This window comes from Lithobates pipiens, unplaced genomic scaffold, assembly GCF_037356315.1.
Source record: "Lithobates pipiens isolate NorthernLeopardFrog02 unplaced genomic scaffold, aLitPip1_a1.2 Scaffold_24, whole genome shotgun sequence".
Lineage (NCBI taxonomy): Eukaryota > Metazoa > Chordata > Amphibia > Anura > Ranidae > Lithobates > Lithobates pipiens.
In genome coordinates, this window is record NW_027507786.1 from 10,588,835 (window position 1) to 10,613,942 (window position 25,108).

At 45.7% G+C, this 25,108-nt stretch overlaps 1 protein-coding gene across 1 annotated transcript in view; it reads right to left on the reverse strand.

The window, feature by feature from the left end:
- The window catches only part of BTBD10 (BTB domain containing 10), a gene marked incomplete in the record, with an annotated part of 137,246 nt that overhangs the window by 49,588 nt on the left and 62,550 nt on the right, over nucleotides 1-25,108 (reverse strand). The window contains 1 exon segment of the mRNA XM_077453602.1: nucleotides 18,005-18,151. Coding sequence (XP_077309728.1) covers nucleotides 18,005-18,105 — 101 coding nt within the window.

The following is a 25,108-nucleotide window of genomic DNA, read 5'->3' on the forward strand; positions in this document are numbered from 1 at the left end:
TGGAACCAATCATACCTTGGGGCTGCGGACTAAAAAATTGTCTGAAAGCATCAGTCAGACGGCCACCTTCTCCACCGCTCCTTCTGACCGATGCCTCAGCAACACGTTGTCCAGGACCAGGAGTTTGTGACCTCCCAGTCTCTGGGAACGCGTTGCACAGAGCTTTCTGCAAGGCCTCCCGGAGATGTCTCATCCTCTGCTCCCTCTGCGATGGCAAGATAAGGTCGGCAACCTTACCCTTGTACCGTGGATCAAGGAGAGTGGTCAGCCAGTAATGGTCCCTCTCCTTGATCCGAAGAATACGAGGATCCTTCAGCAGGCTTTTCAGGATCAGGGAGGCCATGCAGCGTAGGTTAGCTGAGGCATTCGGTCCGGAGTCCTCTGGGTCACTAAGGACAACATGATCCGCAGCTACCTCCTCCCAGCCACGTACAAGTCCACGTGTTTCTTGGGACTGTAAATCATCCCTATAAGACTGCTGCTGCTGATGCTGAGTGCCAGCCTCCACCTCCATGCTGACACAATCATCCTCCTCCTCCTCTTCCTCCTCCTCACCCTCTTCCTGTGTGATGGGTGGCACAGCAGGAACACCGTCTGGATAAAGGGGGCCTTGAGAGGCAAGGAAGTCCTCCTCTTCCTGCCTCTGTTCTGCCTCAAGTGCCCTGTCCATTATTCCACGCAGCGTATGCTCCAAGAGGTGGACAAGAGGTACAGTGTCACTGATGCATGCACTGTCACTGCTCACCATCCTTGTGGCCTCCTCAAACGGTGACAGGACAGTGCATGCATCCCTGATCATGCCCCACTGGCATGGTGAGAAAAAACCAAGCTCCCCTGACCCTGTCCTGGTGCCGTAGTCGCACAGGTACTCATTGATGGCCCTCTGCTGCGTGTGCAGCCGCTGCAGCATGGCCAATGTTGAGTTCCATCTGGTGGGCATGTCACATATAAGGCGGTTCTTGGGCAGGTTCAACTCCTTTTGGAGCTCAGCCAGCCGAGCACAGGCATTAAATGATCGGCGGAAATGCACACAGACTTTCCTGGCCTGCTTCAGGACATCATGTAAGCCGGGGTACCTGCCCAAGAACCGCTGCACCACCAGGTTAAGGACGTGAGCTACACAGGGCACATGGGTCAGTTGTCCCTGTCGGAGGGCGGAGAGGAGGTTGGTGCCATTGTCGCAAACCACCATTCCTGGCTTAAGCTGGCGTGGCGTCAACCACCTCTCGGCCTGCCCCTGCAGAGCTGACAAAACATCCGCCCCAGTGTGGCTCCTGTCCCCCAAACAAACCAGCGCAAGCACGGCATGGCATCGTTTTGCCTGCGTACTTGCGTAGCCCCTGCAACGCCTACGGAGCACCGCTAGTTCTGAGGACAGAGCACTGGAAGAGGCCCTGGAGGAAGAAGAAGAGGAGGGGGTGGAGGAGGGATGCCTGTGGCCAACCATGGCTCTCCTCGCTGCTGGCGCTGCGATTGGCCAAGCATGCGGGGTCACAGTGCATGCTTGGCCAATCATGAGCCAGCAATGCATTGCTCCATCGCAGTGCATTGTGGGCCACACAAATTTTGCCGCGAACGGCCCAAACTTTCGGAATTCGGCGAACGCACGAACGACCAATGTTCGAGTCGAACTTACGTTCGACTCGAACACGAAGCTCATCCCTAGTCAGCAGCTACATATACTGTACATGCTGATGAACTTTTACTATTAGGGCACTTCCCTATCCAGGAATCCTGCAGTGTCCTCACCCAAGCCGATTCTTGAATCGGCTCTCGAGTGCTGGTGCCGCCATCTTGGGTTCCTACTGTGCATGCACAAATCACGCTTTGCTCTCGATAGGTCGGCTACGGTGAGGGCCGAACATTCCGCAAACTCTCCAGGTAGTGGGAGAAGGTACCTGTCAAAACCAACCCCCCCCTCCCCCCACACACGATGATAAAATGTAGTACCAGAGGAGTGCCATGGTATGACCTCGCAGGCTTTCTGTCTCTCTATGGGACTTCTTTTCCTGGTTCTCGCACTCACCTGGAAGATTCCCTATTTCTGGCCTTGTGACGCCCAAAATTATGGTGCCGGTGTTGTGTCGAATACTGTCCCACGTCAGATAGTGTCCACCCTGTACTGTGCTTGTGCAGTATGGAGGACAAGGAGACGCCAAAAGTCTCCGAAGATGAACAGCGCCTGCACACCGAGTCCAGGTTCAAGCCCCACCATCCAAGTGGACACAGAGTTAGAATAAAAAATTGCCAAGCGTAGCGAGGCCGTGCCCAAAGCGCCCTGTTACCAAGTGCTACCGTATGTCCACTTGGATGGTGGGGCTTGAACCTGGACTCAGTGCGCAGGCGCCGTTCATCTTCGGAGATTTTCAGAGTCTCCTTGTCCTCCGTACTGCACAAGCGCTGCGCCTGAGCAGTGCAGACACTATCCTATGGGGGTGGGACAGTTTTTGGCAGAACACTGGCTATGTGGGTATACTGAACCAGTTTCCCAACATCTGAATAGCTGTTACCTCTTATTGGTCTGCAGTGTGTCTATGGAAGATTTCAGTTCCAATTTTTTTTTTTTAAATAAAGCACTTTTTACTACTACACTATGGGAGTCTTATCTCTTCCTATGAGGCTCTAGTCTTGGGAAGCTACTGACCAGTTCTTTGGATACGGCGATCGATGAAGTGCTGAGCAGGAGACCGTTTCGGGCACTCTGGTCCGGTGGAATAGCTGGAGAAGCTAATGAGGAATGTCATAATAGGCTACGGGTAGACCACTGGAAAAGCCACCAAGGGAGACAACCCATGGTTATCCATATATGCCTACCACCCCTGCAGGGGTATCAGGTGGGGGTGACTGGGGACCCACAAGGGGGAGCACAAGAGTCACCTGTGTTTGACAATACACTTATTATTATTATTATTACTACATTTCTTGATGAACTTTGATGAATTTGGGAATCATTGTCTGGTATTCATAATTTATTTTTATACACAGGAGTAATTCATTTGGTCACTTATTATATATTTATGACTTGGTTTGGTTGCATTAGTATTTGTAGATCACATGTGGATATCTACAATTGTAGCACCACCATTTAATTAATTATTTGAGCACTTTAGTGTGTTAGAGTGCACATATTTGTTTGAAAACTAGGGAATCGTTTTTTTTTTCCCCATATAGGTATCGCCATCCACCCCACTTCACTTACTCGCATTAACTAGCTTCTTAGGGGGTCTATTAGGGGAGGCTGCACACCTTGCCTGATCCTAAGCACTGAGTCTTTTCCAATTTTTTTCCCTGTGAGCCAATGAGGAGAGAGCAGGGATGGGGCCCAATCTACATGCTGTGTGTGAATAATCACAAAGAGCATGGCTCAGGAGCGAGCTTGCTCGAGTGCCCCCATAGCAGGATGCCCGGCAAGGAGCCAGGACCACCGGCTGGGACCCAAAAAGGAGGAGGAGGAGTAGTAGTAGGAGTAGTATCGGGACTGCTCTGTGCAAAACCACTAAAAAGAGCAGATAAGTAGAACATGTTTTTTTTTCCTGTAATAAAAAAAACACAAACAACATAACGTACATCAGCACAGCCAACACTTGGCTCCAGCACCAAAGAAAGGTTCCACGCAAGGGTGACAGGGAGGTAACGTGTTAGAGGTATGTCAGACATTCTACAGATACCATAGGTGACCATCATCAATTAGCTGGTATGGCTCATGCTCCAAGGCTACACCGGTATTGAAAAACAACCCACATGAATCATTATGCTGTAAAAGGCTGACCACTTGGGTCCTTAGGGGAGGCCGTAGAGTAATAGGGGAGTATCCTAATCGACTGCAGCAGTATAGGGTTCAGCCAACCACTTAGTCCATACTTTATCATATATTTATGGACATCCTCTTAGTGCAGGGGGGGTCGGAAAACTATGGTTCGCGTGCCAGATGTGGCCCTTTTGATGGCGGCATCTGGCTCTCGCCTCTCAATCCACGGATCGCGTGGTGTGCCGATCCGCGGATTGAGCCCATAGGAAAGGCCGCGGCTTTGGCCTAGCTCCGGAGTGGCGGCCATCTTGGTACAGCCCGGCGGCGGTCTAGGTGAGCGACGCGCTAACGTTATCACCCGCCTCAACTGCTCGTGGATATGCCCGCTTGTGGTGGTGGTAAGCAAGCAGACAGACAATCATAGGGGAGACGGCGTGGACATTACAGTGGGGGGAGACCGCGTGGACATTACAGTGGGGGAGACCGCGTGGACATTACAGTTATAATTAATCGAAATTACGATCACGTTTAACGGATGAAGTCTCAACGCCTGCATGAAGCTTAACCTCACGACACATCCACCAGACTACAAAGCCATCAACAAAACCATGCAGCACCAGAAGTCGCATTAATGGTAAGAAGTACTTTATTATTGGTTAGCAACAGCATAACAACGTTATTAAAAATAATTCAGAGGTCAAGTCATGTTCGGCAACTTTGCCGTATTTCTTTGTTCTGCGATTTATCCCTTAATAAAGAACACCTGATTGTTTAATTCAGACACTTCTTGTACTTTAAAGGTGTTGGTCTTACATAAAATGCACACATTTACTTGTATTTAGTTTTAAACATATTGTATGGCTCTCACGGAATTACATTTAAAAAAATATGTGGCATTCATGGGTCTCTCAGCCAAAAAGGTTACCTACCCCTGTCTTAGTGTATAGGTGTCTTTGTATAAGGGTACTACAGTGTTTCCCATAGACAAATAGAAGGGGGAGCCCATCGCTTCCAGCATAGGAGAATGGATTTCTTGGCATAGAACAGTAAGAGACCCAACAGGGTCCTCTCAGCCACCCTGGGTAGAAGTTCCTCCAACCCAAGCAGGCATATTCTTGGGACGGAGCAATGGAGATATTAAGTAGTTCATTCACCACCATAAGGATTTGTGACCAATAGACAGAGATTACTGGGCAGGACCAAAAGATGTGGATGTAATCCCCGGGAGCATGATCTCAGCGCCAGCACGCCGAGGAAAGAGAGTGTTGTGTCTCGTGTACCTGAGCAGGAGTGAGATAGGCCCTGTGGGCAATCTTATATTGAATGAAGCGGTCTTCTCAAGCAGACAAGAATTTTAAATGGGGAAGTCCAGCTCAGGAACATCCCGGACCCATTGCGGATGGAGTCTGGAAATTCAGGACACAAGACCCGGAGGAAATGTGCGTACAGCATGGAGGTGGGTTTCTCTTAACAATCAAAGTGCAGAATTCACTCTAGGTCACACAACTGCTTCTCGCCCGAGGAGGAACTGATCCCTGAAAGCATGGGACAACTGCAGGTGGGACATTGTACTGAGACTGTAAATGATCAAATGAAAGAAGGTCTGAGGTAATATCTGAAAGTAAATTAATATTTTATTTAGCCCAAACAACGGAATCCAGAATTTGAAAGAAATGCGGTAAAATCAGGATTATGCCAGGGGGGGCAGTCTGAGGGTAGTTTTCGCAGGCTAGGCCCATCTTCTAGGCCCTAAGGGTGGTACACATGGAGGGGGTCAGGTCGTAGGGAGCCTTTGGACCCCGCAATGGGAGAGAGAGTCTACAATGCCTCCACAGACCGTAACACTAAAGCTTCATTGGCTAAAACGGAGTTTGGACTCATCTGGAACGAGCCACCAAAATGCAGTGACCAACTGAGCTGCAATGAAATATTTGTGTCAGTCCGGAAATGCCAAGCCACTCTGAACAAGGGCGCATCTGAGTGGATAACTTGAACCACGGGGGATGTGTGCCCCAGAGGAAGGAGGATAAAATTTTGTTTCATTGAGGGAAAAAAAATAAAAAAATGACTTGGGAATCCATTGAGGGGAATTTCGAAACAAATATGTAAACTTGGATAAGATTTTCATTTTGATGAAGTTGATACGACCCAGCAGAGACAGAGGAAGGGTCTCCCATGCTTTCAGTTTGGAATTAACAACTACTGGGCACAAATTAAGTGGAGATGCGTACTTCTGAATAGGTAAACTCGGCAACCCATTGCAGTTGAAGAGCAGCTGAATCCTCTCCTTTGGCAGCAGCATCAATGGCCATTGCCGGGGAGCCAATATGTTGGCATATATATATGCACTATATAAAAATCCACAGGCAGAACATCTGGGCCAGGAGTCTTGCCAGTGGAAAGGGACTTAATCACCGCAAGAACCTCTTCCGTGGTGATTGGATTAAACTAAATGAGATCTTTGCAAGTCAGAGCCAGCCGAGGGCCATCGGATCCAGAAGAGATGCCAACACCCCTGGGTCTAAACCAAAGGGCAAAGTGGTGGTGTATAAGGATTGGTAAAAGCCATGGAATGCTTGCAATATGGCCCCTGGAGAAGAGATGGCCTCACCTGTGTGAGAGGTAAGCTCAGGAATCAAGGTGGTAGGGGTGTCATGGTGGGACATCATTGTCAACAGTCTGCCAACTCTGTCACCCTGTTCAAAGAACTTTTGTTTCATATTATAATATTCCAGTCCAGTAACCTCTGTTAAGTGAAGGTGCAGATTGTGTTTGGATGCCTGTAACGCATCAAAATTTAAGACGGAGGGGTCTGAGCCATACCAGTCAGATACCAACCCCACCTCTCTTCTCCAATTCTGTGGTGGTAGCAGCTTTTTGTACCTTGACCGCCTTAATAGCCTGAGATATAATGGCCTCTTGTATAAGCCTTGAAGGCATCCCAAACTAACTCTGGAGAGGATTTGAATCACAGTAATCCTGTAAAGCTAGTGGGGTCTGCTCAGCAATAACCAAATTGTGAAATCCTTCCCATCCAAAGCGGTTAAAGGATCTAGGCGTGGGATAGATGTAGGATGGGTGACATGAGGGGTGCAAGAACTTGCAGCCAAAACAGGGGTAGAAAACAAATGGCAGCACACAAAACGGAAGAGAGAAAAAAATAAACTCTGGAAATTTGTGGGGGTCAAAGCCCCAATACTTGGTGTGTTTATGGGAACGGTGGTGCCCCTCAACCGAGGGGCCTGCCGACACTGGGCTTAACGACCGTCCAACCAGGAAACTGTGGCTTCCAGGGATTCAAAAAAACCTGGGGCGGTCGCCAGCCACTACCGAAGCCTGCTAGAATACAGTAAGCTGAATTTGAGACCCTGTTCAAAAAGCCTTTTCCGTTCCTTGGTGAAGGAACGGTGCCTGTGCTAAATCTCGGGTGAGTAGTCAGGAAAGAGAAGGAAGGATCTTGGCGTTGTCAAATTGGAGGTCTTGCTTTACTCAAGCCATGGACAGAAAACGGTCCCGGTCCCTGTAGTTGAGCAGCTTAAGGAAGAAAGGCAACAGTTGAGTCCCCGGGATCGGTGGAGTAGGGGAGACCCTGTGTGCCCTCTCCACCACAAAAAAGGTAGGCAGCATGGCTGGCAGATCCAGCAGGGTGGTGAGACAGGATTCTGCAAACTATGAGCTCTTTAACCTGTATCTGGAGGGAGTGCAATTCTCTGGAGTTAAAGTTAGTGGATTCTTCCAGCTGTGATATGCAGCCCTCTGCCTCAGAGAACCGGGACCTAAATGTGTCCATATCATGGCATATGAGGCCGACATTTGTTACCAAGTGGTCAATCTTGACCATGATAGAATCATTGCTGGCTTTCATGGGTGCCAGGAGCTCAGCATGGCAGGAAGTGGTCATCTCCTGTGAGGAGCTGTCTACCTGCCAACCGACATCATGGGAGCAGGAAGCCTCTTGCTTAAGATGGCCGCCACTGGAGAGAAGCAAACGCGGGATTACAGGAGGAGCGAAGCTTACCCAGGGACAGAGGAGGTGCCGTGGGTCTTTTCTCAGACCCCAGGGTGAATGAAAAAGATGCCGGGAAGGAAAACAGGAGCCCAGTCAGCCGACAGGATACCAATAGGAGTGGAGTTGTCACTGCACATCTACTCTGTCTCACACCCCCCCAAAAAAAAACAAAAAAAAAAAAACACACACAACAACTTTAACCACTTGCTCACTGGGCACTTATACCCTATTCCCGCCCAGGCCAGTTTTCAGTGCTATCAAACTCTAAATGAAATTGCACGGTCATGCAACAATGTACCAAAACAACATTTTTACAATTTTTCTCATTTTTTTGAAGCACCATTGGCTCGAGCGCGAGAGGCAGAGAGCGCGAGAGGCAGAGAGCGAGGGGCAGAGAGCGAGGGGCAGAGAGCGAGAGAGCGAGGGGCAGAGAGCGAGAGAGCGAGGGGCAGAGAGCGAGAGAGCGAGGGGCAGAGAGCGAGAGAGCGAGGGGCAGAGAGCGAGAGAGCGAGGGGCAGAGAGCGAGAGAGCGAGGGGCAGAGAGCGAGAGAGCGAGGGGCAGAGAGCGCGAGCGAGAGAGCGCGAGCGAGAGAGCGCGAGCGAGAGAGCGCGAGCGAGAGAGCGCGAGCGAGAGAGCGCGAGCGAGAGAGCGCGAGAGAGAGAGCGCGAGAGAGAGAGCGCGAGAGAGAGAGCGCGAGAGAGAGAGCGCGAGAGAGAGAGCGCGAGAGAGAGAGAGCGAGAGAGAGAGAGCGAGAGAGAGAGAGCGAGAGAGAGAGAGCGAGAGAGAGAGAGCGAGAGAGAGAGCGAGAGAGAGCGAGACTCTGAATGGTCCTGTGGCTTGGCTCGAGTGCCCCCATAGCAGGCTTCTTACTGTAGGGGCACTTAACAGGAGGGAGAGGTCAGGCACTGCAAAGAGGGACCAGGGCTGCTCTGTGCAAAACCATCTGCACAGAGGAGGCAAGTATGTTTGGTTTTGTTAAAAAACACAAGACTTTAGTATCTCTTTAAGTGTGACTCAACGAGATGTGAGCAGCAACATGACTGTATTTTGTACTACAAAAAACACAGAAAGGTATATATTCTTTCATGCACACACAAAGAGCAGGGCTCAGATGTGGCTTGGTACTTGCACAGTCGGCTCCATTAGCCTTTTGTGGTAAAGTCACCAACTACTTTACACACAGTAACCGCCGCACAATTCAACGGAAATGAGCCGGACACCGGCGTGTCTGTGAAGACTCAGGAGGGTATTGACCGATGTACACCCATCCTATAGAATGGCTTTTCAATCAGTATGTAACAAGAAAAAGCCACAAAAAACAGCAGGTCAGCAACCAATATGGCCATGCAAAATAAACCAAAACGCCAACAAAGCAGCAGACAGGCTCACTAGAAAGGAGACTCTGTGTGCAATGTACATCAATCAGCACCGACATTTTAACAATATTACATTCACAGGGCTGCCATTTAAAAAAAGGAAAAATAATCATAAAATTGCACTTACTTATGCAGAACAAATGGTTCAACAAGCTATTTATTATTATATATTGAGTCCAGCTGTCATTGTAAATTAAATTATTTTCATTACTAAACTTGCCACAGGCTCTAATCCTCTAATGGGCTCTGCACATAACACACAGCGCCATGGACACTCGTCTACTCTCGAAGAACAAAGCATTCTCTCTGTAACTAGCGAATAAACCAATCAGAACGAATAGTAGATGACCACAGTGCAATGATTTCCTAAAAGCCACAAAGTAGAACTTAACCACTTGACCTCCAGAAGATTTTCAAGAGATTCCCACCCAACCCCCCTCCCCCTCTTGACCAGGCCATCTTTTGCGATAAGACACTGCGTTTCTTCTCGGTCGTGCAACACTGTACCCAAATAAAACATATGTCCTTTTTTCTGTGGCATTTGATCACCTCTGCGGGTTAAAATTTTTGCGCTATAAAACCAAAAAAATAAATAAAATAAAAAATACAAAAATTTTGAAAAAATAAAAACTATATATAAATGTTTCAGAGAATATGAATGATAAAAACTTTTTTTCCACTCATGGTTAGCATTTGGCTGAAGCCATTTATTATCAATCATCTGCGTTTACTCTTTTTAAAATCATAATGGCAACAGAAACTATAAAAAAAAAAATTATATTATAATATATATATATATATATATATATATATATATATATATATATATATATATATATATATATATATATATATATATATATATATATATATATATATATATATATATATATATATATCAGGGCTTGACAAATTTGCTTGGAATCTAGGAGCCAGCTAAAAAAGTTAGGAGCCAGGTCGGTAACGGCAATCCAGACCTGTCCCTGGCCTGACATGGAGACGAGTGAGGGGAGGATAGCGCGGCCCCCCCACCTGTCTCCATGTCATTGCCCATAGCTCTTAGAGGGACATTTTTTTTTTTATTTTTTTTTTTTTCAAATGACAATTTTTTTTTTTTTTTTTTTATTGCATTTTAGTGTAAATTTGAGATCGGAGGTCTCTCTGACCCCAGATCTCATATATTTAAGAGGACCTGTCCTGTTTTTTTCAATTACAAGGGATTTTTACATTCCTTGTAATAGGAATAAAAGTGACAATTTTTTTTTTTTTAAAAGCACCGTGAAAAAATAAAAAGTTAAAATAAGAAAAAAAAAAATGTTTTAAATGCGCCCTGTCCTGCCAAGCTTGCGTGCAGAAGCGAACGCATACGTGAGTAGCGCCCGCATAGGAAAGCGGTGTTCAAACCACACATGAGGTATCGCTGCGTTCGGTAGAGCGAGAGCAATAATTCTAGCCCCAGACCTCCTCTGTAACCCAAAACGTGCAACCTGTAGAATTTTTTAAACGTCGCCTATGGAGATTTTAAAGGCTAAAAGTTTGTCGCCATTCCATGAGCGGACGCAATTTTGAAGCGTGACATGTTGGGTATCAATTTATTCGGTGTAACATTATTTTTCACAATATAAAAAAATTGGGCCAACTTTACTGTTATATTTAATTAAAAAAATAAGACTTTTTCCCCGAAAATGCGCTTGTAAGTCCGCTGCACAAATACGGTGTGACAGACAGTATTGCAACGACCACCATTTTATTCTCTAGGTTGTTAGAACTCCTAAACACATATATATATACATACACACACATACATACATACATACATACATACATACATACATACACATTTTTATTTTATAATAAGTAAAGGTGAGATGGGTGGGCAGTGAAAGCTTCATTAGCATCGCTGGCTGTCATACCAACAGCCACCACTAGATGGCGCCAGATTACAGAACTAAACATAGGACCACAGAAGGCCTCAAAGCCGCGGCCTCAATTACCGGCCGGCGGCGGCGCGGCCCGACACGATCACGCCAGGGGGGGGGTGGAAGGAGACAGGATACCCCCGCTGTGCTGCCCCAGGCGCCAGATCACAAATTCTAGTCGCCAATGCGATCTGGCGCCCGGGGTTTGTCGAGCCCTGATATATATATATATATACACACACACACACACACACACACACACATACATACACACACATACATATATATACACACACACAGTGAGTTTCTGGACTCCTGACAGACCCTTGCATCTTTCATCCAGTGCTGCACTGACGTTTCTGGATTCTGAGTCATGGGGAAAGCAAAAGAATTGTCTAAGGATCTGCGGGAAAAGGTAGTTGAACTGTGTAAAACAGGAAAGGGAAATAAAAAAAAAAGATATCCAAAGACTTGAGAATGCCAATCAGCAGTGTTCAAACTCTAATCAAGAAGTGGAAAATGAGGGGGATCTGTTGAAACCAAACCACGGTCAGGTAGACCAACTAAAATTTCAGCCACAACTGCCAGGAAAATTGTTCGGGATGCAAAGAAAACCCCACAAATAACTTCAGGTGAAATACAGGACTCTCTGAAAACATGTGGTGTGGCTGTTTCAAGATGGGCTGCATGGTCGAGTCGCCAAAAGAAAGCCATTACTACGCAAACGCTACAAAAGTATCCAGCTTACAATACGCCAAACTGCACAGAGACCAGCCTCAAACCTTCTGGCACAAAGTCATTTGGCGTGATGAGACCAAAATTGAGCTTTTTGACCACAACCATAAACACTACATTTGGAGAGGAGTCAAGAAGGCCTATGATGAAAGGTACACCATCCCTACTGTGAAACACGGAGGTGGATCACTGATTTGTTTGGGGATGTGTGAGCTACAAAACGCACAGGAAATGTAGTCAGAATTAATGGCAAGATGACTGCAGTATGCTATCAAATACTGGGGGAACATTTGCATTCATCAGCCAGGAAGCTGTGGATGGGACGTACTTGGACATTCCAACTTGACAATGATCCAAAACACAAGGCCAAGTTCACCTGTCATTGGCTACAGCAGAAGAAAAAGTGAAGGTTCTGGAGTGGCCAACTCAGTCTCCTGACCTCAATATCATTGAGCCTCTCTGGGGAGATCACAAAACATGCCGTTCATGCAAGACGGCCCAAGAATTTACAGGAACTGGAGGCTTTTTGCCAAGAGGAATAGGCAGCTTTACCATCTGAGAAGATAAAGAGCCTCATCCACCAATACCACAGAAGACTTCAAGCTGTCATTGATGTTAAAGGAGGCAATACACGGTATTAAGAACTGGGGTATGTAAACTTTTGATCAGGGTCATTTGGGTAGTTTCTGTTGCGATTATGATTTAAAAAGAGTAAACACAGATGATTGATGATAATTGGCTTCAGCCAAACACTGACCATGAGTGAAAGAAAAAAGTTTGCGTTATTCATATTCTCTAAAAAATTATATCTAAATGTTTTTTTTTTTTAATTGACATTTGTTTGTTTATAATGCAAAATTAAAACCGCAGAGGTAAGCAAATACCAATCGGAAAAAAAAAGGAAATCCATTTTATTTATTTTATTATTGTGTTATCATTCATAACACACACACACACACACACACACACACACACACACACACACACACACACACACACACACACACACACACACACACACACACACACACACACACACACACACGCCCTGTAGCAGTAAAACTGCTATAGGATGGACTTAAAGTGGTCAAAAGTATCCTGGATTATCCATTCTATGTAATCTGACAGCACAGCTAGAGACTCAGAGTAGCATAGAGTGTAATGACTTCATAATAAGGGGGTGATAAACACAGCGGCACCATTCACAAATCACCACTGGATGCACATTCATCATGATTGCCCATTTCCCGGCTTTTTGTTCTGGCCGTATTACTCACATAATACCTTACACTTCCTGTGTTTTCTCACATGCTAGTCTGCGGTCATACACTTTCCAGTTCCTTTACAGATCATCTCAAATTTAAGATCTCTGGTCACAGCATATGCTTTCATTTTATTACATCAGCACTGTAATAATACAATCATTAGTTATATTTTGACAATCCAATATAATCTTACATGAAAAATCTCCAGCTGCCTCGTCTGCTGGCCATCTCTTTCCACAACCTCCTGAATCCCCTCCCCGTATGCTTTGCAGCTTCTCCTCCATTACAAAGGACTACATATCCCATGGTACCTTGCTGCCTCTGCAAGCTGTGATCTCTGTACCGACTCCGCCTCCTAAAACCCCTCCTCAAATTTCGGCTGCCTAAACAGAACATAACAGCGCCTAGAGGCGATTCAGTTCACATTGTGCGCTAAACAAGTATTTCATTCATTCATAATCGTCCGAAAATGGCATTTTGTCGATAGAGAAAAGGGTGCCAATAATGGCGCCAAAAACGCACACCGTGCTTATGGCGTTTTTCCACAGAAATAAATAAATAATGTAACACGTGTGTGCTGATGCATTTTAAATGCCTTTCAGTGGGGAAGTGCGTTTTTGGTGCTTTTTTTTTTTTAAATAGAGAATACTCAGGGCTGCATCGTCATTTAGAAATGGATTTAGTTTTGGGTATCCAGTGATCACACAGAGGAGGAGTGGGTAGGGGAAATTTACCCTAAAGAGGGGCTTTAAAGAAGCCAAGAAAACAGTTGTGAAACTAATAAGCGTTGGGTACTCTTAACAGAAGAAAATTTATACAAAACATTTTGTGCTTCGTTTTAGATAGGAGGGGGAGAGTAAAGCCTGGTACACACTATTTGATTTTTTTCCCCCCCCATTTTTTAATTATTATTATTTTTTTTTTTCTATTTTTTTTCCATTCATCCATTCGCCATACTAACTTTCCAGACGATGTTAATATGGCGATCTCCCCTACTGAGCACTCCAATCAGCACTCTCAGACACTGACAGAACGTCGATCGGGAGACGGTCAGCTGCTGGTTTTCCAGCGCGCAAGTCTGACAGAACAGGAGAGGCCGACATGCACATGGCCCGAATGTCGGCCTAACGTGAACCCGGCTTTAGAATCTGTCAATTTTAATTTTATTGCTGCCTGTGTCCCCACTGAGCACATTGCCTCCCATTTCCCAGGTGGCTCCAGTCACCACAACAATTTTAACCACTTGAGGTCCGGGCCATAGCCGAATGACGGCTACAGCGCGGACCTCAATTTCCGGGAGGCAGTCATAGGACGTCGACCCCTGTGCGTGCCCTGCAGGGCGCGCGGGGAGCGCTCTGTGATCATCGAGTCACTGAGACTTGGGTGATCACCGATCCGAGTAAGGCGCCGGTGATGTGTCGAATAGTATCCGCCCTGTACCACGCTTGCGCAGTACGGAGGACGAGGAGATTCCAAAAGTCTCCAAAGATGAACGGCGTGAATCCAGGTTCAAACCCCACCATCCAAGTGGAGATAGAGTTATAATAAAAAAAAATAAAAATAATAGCCGAGCGAAGCGAGGCCGTGCTCGATGCGTGGCGAGCGGCCCTGTTACTATGTGCTACCATATGTCCACTTGGCTGGTGGGGCTTGCACTAGGTGCCGATCATCTTCTGAAACTTTTGGAGTCTCCCTCTCCTCCGTGCTGGCAAAGCGCTGCGCAGTACGGGGCGGACACCATCCAATGGCCGGACAGTTTTTGATAGAACACCGGTCCCAGCCTCTTACCATGTGATCAGCTGTCAGCCAATGACAGCTGATCACATGATGTAAACAAAAGCTCAGTCATCTTTTTTTTTCACGCTGACAGCGCGAGGAGGAAAAAAAAAAAAACGATCACCAGCTTATGTTAAAGGGACATCGGTCCCGAAGATTAAGGAACACAGGCACCTCATCCGTGCCAATCAGTACCCCCTATCAGTGCCCACTATTGCCACCCATCAGTGCCCACTATTGCCACCCATCAGTGCCCACTATTGCCACCCATCAGTGCCCACTATTGCCACCCATCAGTGCCCACTATTGCCACCCATCAGTGCCCACTATTGCCACCCATCAGTGCCCACTATTGCCACCCATCAGTGCCCACTATTGCCACCCATCAGTGCCCACTATTGCCACCCATCAGTGCCCACTATTGCCACCCATCAGTGCCCACTATTGCCACCCATCAGTGTTCATCACTGCCACCCCATCAGCGTACATCAATGAAGGAGAAAAAAAATTACCCATTTGCAAAATTTTATGACAATCTTAAAATAAATATTCGGTCTTTCAATTATTATTTTTTTTTGACAAAAAATAAAAACCTGCAGAGGTGATCAAATACCACCAAAATAAAGCTCTATTTGTGGGGGAAAAAAATAAATGATAAAACGTTAATTTGGGTACAGTGTTGTATGACCGCGCAATTGTTATTCAAAGGGTATCAGCTCTGAAAGCTGAAAATTGGTCTGGAAAGGAGGAGGGGGGGGGGTTTAAGGTGCCCAGTAAGCAAGTGGTTAACGAGAATACAAATCTTTCCAAAGTAGACAGAGACAGCAGTAAAGACCTAATTGAAAAGAGTTTTGGATAGACTTTTGCACTTCGATTTTATTAATTTTTTTACTCAAGAGCCATAAAGAGTACAAAAAAACAAACAAACAAAAAAAACACGTCAGTAATCAGCCAATACAAAAAGGACCATAAATTAAAAGTCAAAGCCCAGCATGGTCAAGAGACCCACAGATGACCAAGCTGCTGCACATTTCTTTGTCCTGAAGATCTTTAACTCTCATTTACCCTGAACGTGGGTTTGAAATCGTGCACTATCCCTCGTCATGCGATTCTGTGCAACTCTAAATCGCATCAGAATTCGCACTAGTGTGAACCAGGCCTGAAGCTTAAAAAAGGAGTTGTAAATCCATTTTTTTTTTATCTGAATGCATTAAGATAAAAAGGCATCTGTGCAGCAGCCCCCTTAATAGTTACCAGAGCCCCCCCATCTTTGTCCAGTGATGTCTTGGCTATCCAGGACTCTGTCTCCTGATTGGCTGAGACATATTGGCACCATTGGCTCATGCTGCTTTCAACGTCAGTTAGCCAATCAGGAGAGAGTGAGGCGACAAGTCCAAACCGCAGCTCCGTTTCTGAATAGACGCACGGAGCTGCAGCTCGGCTTGGGTGCCCCCATAGTAAGCTGCTCACTGTGGGGGCACGCAACAGGAGGGAGGGGCCAGGAGAGCTGAAAAAGGACCCAAGAAGGGGAGGATCTGGGCTGCCCTGTGCAAAAACACTGCAACAGTGCAGGCAAGTATGACATGTTTTTATTTTTATTTTTTTTCTATAAAAGACTTTACAATCACTTTAAGGCTGGGTTCACACTATTGCCATTCGGATGCGGGGTTCATCCACATCCAATTCACATAGAAGGAGATAGTGACCGGCTCTCTATGGAGCCGGTTCACACATCTCCGTAGCGGTTCCGGTGCGAATTGTACAGGAGTCCAGTGTGTCTTTTGCTCCATTTCAGGTTCGAATTTTGGGCTGAATTTGAACCAAAAGACGCACCAGACTCCTGTACAATTCGCACCGGAGCCGCTGTGGAGATGTGTGAAATGGTGAACGGAGATGCCAAGACTTGCAAGTTCGGGGAAGGGGGAGCATATAAAAGAAAAGAAAAGAAAAAAAAAAAAAAAAAAAAAAAAAAGGGTTCACGCTACAGAGAAGGGGAAAGTGCAATGAATCACATCATGCTTAACATGACTATCCTACAAAAACGTACTTTTGCCACACTTCGCATAAATATTAAAAAAAAAAAAAAGTATTGCATATTTGCACAGTATATTTACACTTTTTCTTTTGAATGACTTTGGGGTAAAAGATCATTTTAACATAAAGAGGGAAAAAAAAAAAAGGGGGGGGGGGGGGGCAAGAAAGATTAACAGAAGAGAAATGCAAACCCGGTGGTTTTATGTAACAACATACCCACATAGAAGCTGTGGCCGGCACGGATATTCTTGGAAAGCGGTATTGATCACAGTTCAGCAAGCAGGAATGTACTGTACAAGTTACACATTACAGAGAACAGAGCATGAGGGAGCCTATCCACTTATTCCTCCTTCCCATCCTAAAACCAATGACCAGCCAGTGCCAACTGGTATACAATTTACTGTAAAAGGTGACAATGTGAAAAAAAAAACCCCCCAAAAATCATATGACTGAGCAAATACTATTCAGATTTAGGAAAGTAAAAATCCCATTACCTGTGCAAAAAAAATAAAAGATCTGACTAAGTGCTGCATTTTTTTGCAACATACTGCAAATTTTGGAGTCATCACTGGTGTCAGCGACTGCAATAAGAGCCCACCCCCCGACATTGGTGTCTGCAATAAGAGCCCCCCCGACATTGGTGTCTGCAATAAGAGCCCCCCCGACATTGGTGTCTGCAATAAGAGCCCCCCCGACATTGGTGTCTGCAATAAGAGCCGCCCTGCAGCAGTGTATATGCGGTAGGCGGTCTTGAAGTGGTTAAAGTGAATTTGCGAGGATGTGCAGCTTATGGGATACCTGCTACATACGGATGGTTTTGGAATGCCAAGTCCAACAAGGTGCGGACGGGTCTGGTGTGCACACCCGTTCAGCCATACCGTGTATATAAACCAAATTTTTTGTTCCCCGGGAATTCCGTCCTAACCTGTAACAATCAGGATAGCATGACATGACATTTTAGCGACACAGCGCAGGACAATGGAGTTTTCCAAAGAACTGAAATAAACCGCAAACAGCCAAGTTAACAATTAACAGGAACGGTAAACGAAAGTCACCCGATTGATTGGTAATCTTATCGCAGCCATCCACTCAACAGACCTAGGAGGAAATTAAAACGTACAATGACTTTGCAGGGACCTACCTGGAGTGCTTGTAAAGTTTGCGAGGTCTATTACACAATTTGCGATCCCAGTTCTCTGGATCACTGGAGTTACTGTCATATGGATGAGAACGTCCGGCCATACCACTCCCAGCTTCCTCACATTACTTCTCCACAAGCACACATGACCTATATATAACAAAAAAAACACAAGTATTGATTAAAACTCAAGAGGACATGCAAAAATGAAAGCAAGCGAACGGTGCGTAATCAGAGAATCAAAGCGGTACCCAGACACACCGCGCCCCCCCCCCCAAACCTTTGCTGTCTACATAGGTGGCCTGAATTCACAGTGATGGAGAAGTTACACGTGGGAAGCTGTGCAGACAGACATTGAAGGATAAAATATCTAAAGGGTTGGTCAACCCCAAAAGAGATCTTCGACCTCATATACATACACATAATATATATATATATCTATATCTCTGAGGGGACTCGGACAGCAAGCTCTGTAATAATAATAAAAAATAAAAAAAAACACAGCAACTTGATAAAAAGAAGAAAATTAATACTTGCCTTTCCAGCAGGTGGCATTGTTAAGGGTGAACACTTGTGAACGCACCCTGCCTGCGATTATATGCAAGAACCCCAGCGTGCGGGGGGGGTTATTCCCACGATTATCTGGGAGAGGCATGCCTGTCGACAGCAATGGGAGGTTGCCAGCTCCCGCAGCAATCAGCCCTGAACGTAGCCAGTCTGCATCCAGGGCTGATCACTCGCATGTGATCGCTGCCAGTCGCGGGAAACCCCTGCTGGGGGTTCCCGTACAAAACAGGGTGAATGCACCCCAAATCTTTGCTCTCTTGAGGCGCTATGAGCTTCACTGCCATTAAAAACTTCTGGGATGGGTCTGACAGTGTACCTCCATACTGAGCACTGTGGTTCTTCCCATTGGCCCGACCTCATTACTGTGTATTGCAAGGATATAGGGGTCTGCAGGGAGGACCACACAGTGCCCGGTGGAGGACACACGGCCCCGGCACACCCTGAAGCGTCAGACAGCAGCGGCACCTGCCAGAAAGGTACGCATTTATACAATTCTTTAACAGGGTGGCCGTGTTCTATGTTTTTTTTTTTTTCACCTGAGACAACAGAATGGCTTTAAAAGAGATGTTGGAGGTTTTTCTTTGGGATTCATACTTACCTAGGTAGATGCTGCATCTGTCCCCGGCACCTCCACATTGAGAATTGAGCAATTAAACACCACTGATCACTCGGTTCTCACAGCTCTCTGCTCTGCCCCCCCCCCCCCCCCCCCCACGGCAGTGCTGGGGAGGCTCTCGCTGGGCTGCTGCCGATCCAGGGATCTGGGCGGGTTCAGACTCTGATATCAGCAGAGAGCGGGCTGAAGTCGGGTTACAGAAGTACAAAACAAACTGCCCTCCTGTGATCCATAGGTGAAGTACGGCCCACACAAGCTTTCCCTGTACTTCTCCTTTAACGTTTCCCATCTGCCCGTTCATAGCACTGACTGTATGCAAGGCAAGGAATGGTGGGGTGTGCTGGAGGATCTACTGTTGCTGAGGGGGGGGGGGGGGCAGGCATCTAGTGTTGTTGGGGGGGGGGGGCAGGCATCTAGTGTTGCTGGGGGCGGGGGGGGCAGGCATCTAGTGTTGCTGGGGGGGGGGGGGGCAGGCATCTAGTGTTGCTGGGGGGGGGGGGGGCAGGCATCTAGTGTTGCTGGGGGCGGGGGGGCAGGCATCTAGTGTTGCTGGGGGCGGGGGGGCAGGCATCTAGTGTTGCTGGGGGCGGGGGGGCAGGCATCTAGTGTTGCTGGGGGCGGGGGGGCAGGCATCTAGTGTTGCTGGGGGCGGGGGGGCAGGCATCTAGTGTTGCTGGGGGTGGGGGGGCAGGCATCTAGTGTTGCTGGGGGCGGGGGGGCAGGCATCTAGTGTTGCTGGAGGCGGGGGGGCAGGCATCTATCTATTGTTGCTGGGGGGGGGGGGGGGAGACGGCATCTATTGTTGGAGGGGTTAATTAATGCTGGGAGGTCTACTGCTGGGAGATCTATTTTTGCTGTGGGGGGAGGGTGGGGGGGCTATTGTCCTACTTTTCTTGTTATTATCGACAATTTCTATACAAAATTACTTCGCACCACAAAATGATAGTTGGTTCTATAGTCTCTAAAAAGGGGCGGTACTGGGGGGGGTAGGCAGAGGGTGGAACCAAGGAACGGTGCTCAGGAGTTGGGCAGGGGCGCAGAGACAAGGGGCAACTCGGAAGGGGGGGGTGTACCTGCACCTATTATTTAAAGGAAACAAATGCCCTGCTTTTGACCAATCCCCTTACAAAGGTTGGCATTACTGGCCAACTGGATCACGCTGAAGGTGAGAAGAAACACGCAGAACTACAAAAAAGGCTAAAAAAGAGAACCTGGAAACATGACGCGGAGATCTCATTACAGGAGATCCCAAGAGATAAGAAGCCGGAGTTGTACCAGACAAGAAAGAATATAGATTAGAGGATTATTACTAGACGGGAAAAGATGCCTTGATAGGTGAATGTTAAGCCGGCCGTAGACAGGTTGAATCTCCAGCAGGGACTGGCCGAGATTCGAACCATGTGATCAACCAGCCTGTTAGAATTTTCATGCTATACCTGCCAGCAATAGTTAGTGTGCGTTCCCCTGGCCGGGATGGCTTCCCCCGCAGGGAGAACACAATAGCTCCTCAAGAAGGATTCCCCCATTAACACTGGTGGGGAAATCCAATGTTTTTTTATTTTCCAGCAACCACACAAAACAATAAAATAAATCCTACCTTCTATGGCTGGCTTTAGGCTGGAGGAGTGGGGAGTTTAATTTTTACATAGCAGAGCACCTAATGTGAGATGTTGCCGTCCAGACCCTTACATCACAGTGCTACAAAAAGGACACATTTGGGCACTTATATCTTTTCCACTTAAATTAGGGTTGCACAGACACTAGTATTGGTACCAATACCGAGTATTTGCACAAGTAAAATCGGTACTCGTGCAAATGCACCGATACCTGAAACTGATACTTTCAGGCTCGGTTCTTTGAGCTGTCAGCGGGTCTCCCCTGTTGACAGCTAAAAAGCGTTAAAGAAGTCCAGTAATTGGAGTTGTCAAAATAAATAAATTAACATTTTAAATTAAAATAAAAAGCAGCTTGCAATGTTTATTAACAACATTGCTCAACTGCTGAAACACTAAAATAAAAAGAAACATGGTTTCTTTTTGTATCTTTGTTTCTTCATCTGCAGATCAAAAGGGATGAACAAATGTTCCTCTGTTCAACCCCTTATTAACTCTTGATTTACTCTAATCAGCTTTAATTAACTCCCTATTCTCCCCCCATTTAATTATTTTCCCGTTTTGTTTTTTTTGTTTTTGCACATCTATTTTATAAACGATAAAACTATTTTTTTTTTAATTATTTGTTTTGTTAGTGATCATTTTTGCACATGTATATTAACAGATTTACACATTTCACGTTGAAAAAGTGCAAAATTAAAAACAAAAAAATCTATTTCATTTGTAAATACAAATTTAAATTTGTACCCATTGCTGACAGCTGAAGTGAAAACAAATCAAACAAAAAACAATTGCAGTAGTTATATCGATGAGTACCAAAATAAACAAAAAAAAAATAATATATATATATATATATATATATATATATATATATATATATATATATATATATATATATATATAAAAAAAAGTATGGGTACTCAAAAAAAATAATAAATAAATAAAAAAAAGGTATCGGTACATCGCTACTTAACCAGTTCCCTACCGCCATACTGTAAAATGACGACAGCGGCAGGAACCCTTCCTCCCTCCGGGTGGGCGTCATATGACATCCTTGGCTTCCTGGCATTGTGGAGTGCACGCGCCGCATCACTATGGACCCGAAGCGCATGCCCGGCGTCTGCAATGTCCGCCGGGCACCCGCGATTGCTCATCACAGAGTAGGGACGTGGATCTGTCAGGTGAGAGGAGAATTGATCGGCTGTTCCTCGTACAGAGGAACACCGATCAGACTCCTCCCCTCAGCAGTCCCCTCCCCCCCCCAGTTAGAATCACTGCCTAGGACACACATTTAACCCCTGTAGCGCCCCCTAGTGTAAACCGCTTCCCTGCCAGTCAGATTTATACGGTAATCAGTGCATTTTTTTTATAGCACCGATCACTTTATAATTGTTAGTGGTCCCAAAATAGTGTCAAAAGTGTCCGATCTGTCCACCGCAATGTCGTAGTCACAGGAAAAAAAAAAAAAAAAAAAAAAAAAAACACCCCACAGGTTTGCCACCATTAGTAGTAAAAAACATAAAAAAATGCCATAAATCTATCCCTTTGCGCAAACGAATCAATATACACTTAGTGGGATTTTTTTTTACCAAAAATATGTAGAAGAATATATAATCGGCCTAAACTGAAAGGAATATTAGAGCAAAAAGTAATAAATGTGTTTTTTTTTCAAAAATTGTCGCTCTTTTTTTTTTTTTTTTTCCACTATGAACAAAAACGCAGAGGTGATCAATTACCACCAAAAGAACGCTCCATTTGTGGGGTGGGGGGGGAACAAAACAAAAAAACAAACAATCAAAATTTAAATTTGGGTACAATGTTGCATGACCGCGCAATTGTCATTCAAAGTGCGACAGTGCTGAAAACTAGCCTGGGCAGGAAGGGGGTGAAAATGCCCTGTATTGAAGTGGTTAAAAAACTTAAAATCCATTTTTTTTTTAAATAAATCCACCATTACATTATTTTATTTTTTTATGCCTGCCTTCCTGACATTTAGCTGTAAATGACAACAAACAAGCCCACCTTTAAAACCGCCATTGTGTCGAGTTATTAGAAATGTAGTGCAAGTAATAAAAAAAAAAATAAAAACACTCCAGTCTTGTAAACGCCGTCAATTTACACTACAACCCCTCCCCCACACACACACACACACACACACACACACATACACACACACACACACACTCAACTGCTAGTTTTAAAATCAGCTGCCATATGAAGAGAGAACCCGGAGTGGGAAAGGCAAACATACCATTCATGAAATCCCAGCCGATCAGTTGCCTGCACAGGGCTGTACCCTCTCAGAGCACGTGTGCCCCAGAGTCAGTTGCCTTCCTAGAATACGCAATACTTTAACCACACGTTCCTAGAAAAACATGTTTACAGGCTGGACTGAAGAGCGATCTTTGCTCTGTGCACACGCGCTGCAATCAGCTCCCTAAGGAACTGTTCTGCCATCACACATACAGTACATAGCTAAGCCGACCACAAATCAACAAAAACAAAGCAAGCGGCGCAGCAAAAGCTTTTCTGACCAGAAAACTGCCCTTTGGCAGGACATTCGGCTCGGTTTGCAGTAGTGTGGCTGCAGAATCATGCATTCTTCTGTGTCATTTTTTATTTTTATTTTTTAGTGAATATCGTTATTAATTAGTAAATATCGTTATTAACTACTTGCATACCGGGCCAATTCTGACAATTACTCTCCTACATGTAAAAATCTTTTTTTTTTTTTAACTAGAAAATTACTCAGAAACCCCAAACTTATATATATATATATATATTATAATTTTTTTTTTACACACACACACACACACACACACACACACACACACACACACACACACACACACACACGGGAATAAAATGGTGGTCGTTGCAACTTTTTTTTTTTTGGAGTTATGCTTGACCACTTAAGCCCCGGACCATTTGGCTGTCCAAAGACCAATCGTCAAAGCGATTTTTGCGATTCGGCACTGCGTCGCTTTAACTGACAATTGCGCGGTCGTGCGATGTTGCTCCCAAACAAAATTGATACCCTTCCCCCCCCCCCCACAAATAGAGATTTCATTTGGTGGTATTTGATCACCTCTGCAGTTTTTGTTTTATTTTTTTGCACTATAAACAAAATAATAGCGTCAATTTTGAAAATAAAGCCTTATTTTTTTTTTTTTTTTTGGCTCGGTTCACACCAGACGCGGCACGACTTGCGGCGCCGCGACCTGCAAAATGACTTCTGTATAGAAGTCAATGCAAGTCGCCCGAGGTCGCCGCAAAAGTAGTACAGGAACCTTTTTTCTAAGTCGGAGCGACTCGAGTCGCTCCTAGTAGAACGGTTCCGTAGTACAGAACGGGGGCGACTTGTCAAGTCGCGGCAAGTCGTGCCGCGTCTGGTGTGAACCGAGCCTTACTTGTTGCTTTAATAAAATATCCCCAAAAAAATTTAAAATAAAACATTTTTCCCCCCTCAGTTTAGGCCAATACATATTCTTCTACGTATTTTTGGGAAAAAGTAATGATGTTATAATGTTTACAAACTAGGGCAGGGATATGCAATTAGTGGACCTCCAGCTGTTTCAAAACTACAAGTCCCATCATGCCCCTGTCTCTGGGTGTCATGCTTGTGGCTGTCAGAGTCTTGCTATGCCTCATGGGACTTGTAGTTCTGCAACAGCTGGAGGTCGGCTAATTGCATATCCCTGAATTAGGGGATAGTTTTATGGCATTTTATACTTTTTTTTTTTTGATAATGGTGGCGATCAGCAATCTTTATCGTGACTGCAACATTATGGCGGACAGATCGGACACTTTTGGCTTGATTTTGGGACCATTCAAATTTTACAGCGATCAGTGCAATTAAAAATGCATTGATTACTGTGTAAATGTGACTGGCAGTGAACAGTTTAACCACTAGGTGGCGATGTAGGGGTTAAGTGTGCCCTAGGGAGTGATTCTAACTGCTGTGCGTGACACGTCACTGATCAGCTCTCCCGATTACAGGAAGCGGTGATCAGGGTCACTAGGCAGCACCGGGAGATGCTTGTTTACATCAGCATTTCCACGTTCTTCCTCTTCGTGAGACCATCGCATGTATCCCTGCAGACAGAGTCTGTGGGACCCACGATCGTGCTCACAAAGCTCTGGGCGGGCGCACACCTGCAGCCCACCTCTTAAAAGGTACCAACGTACAGGTACGCGATTCTCCCTGTATGTGCCCTTCTGCTGCAGTATAGCTGCGCGAGGCGGTCGGGAGTGGTTAAAGTATAACTTTAAAAAAAAAAAAAAAAGGTAAAAAAACTTTCCTTTTTTTTT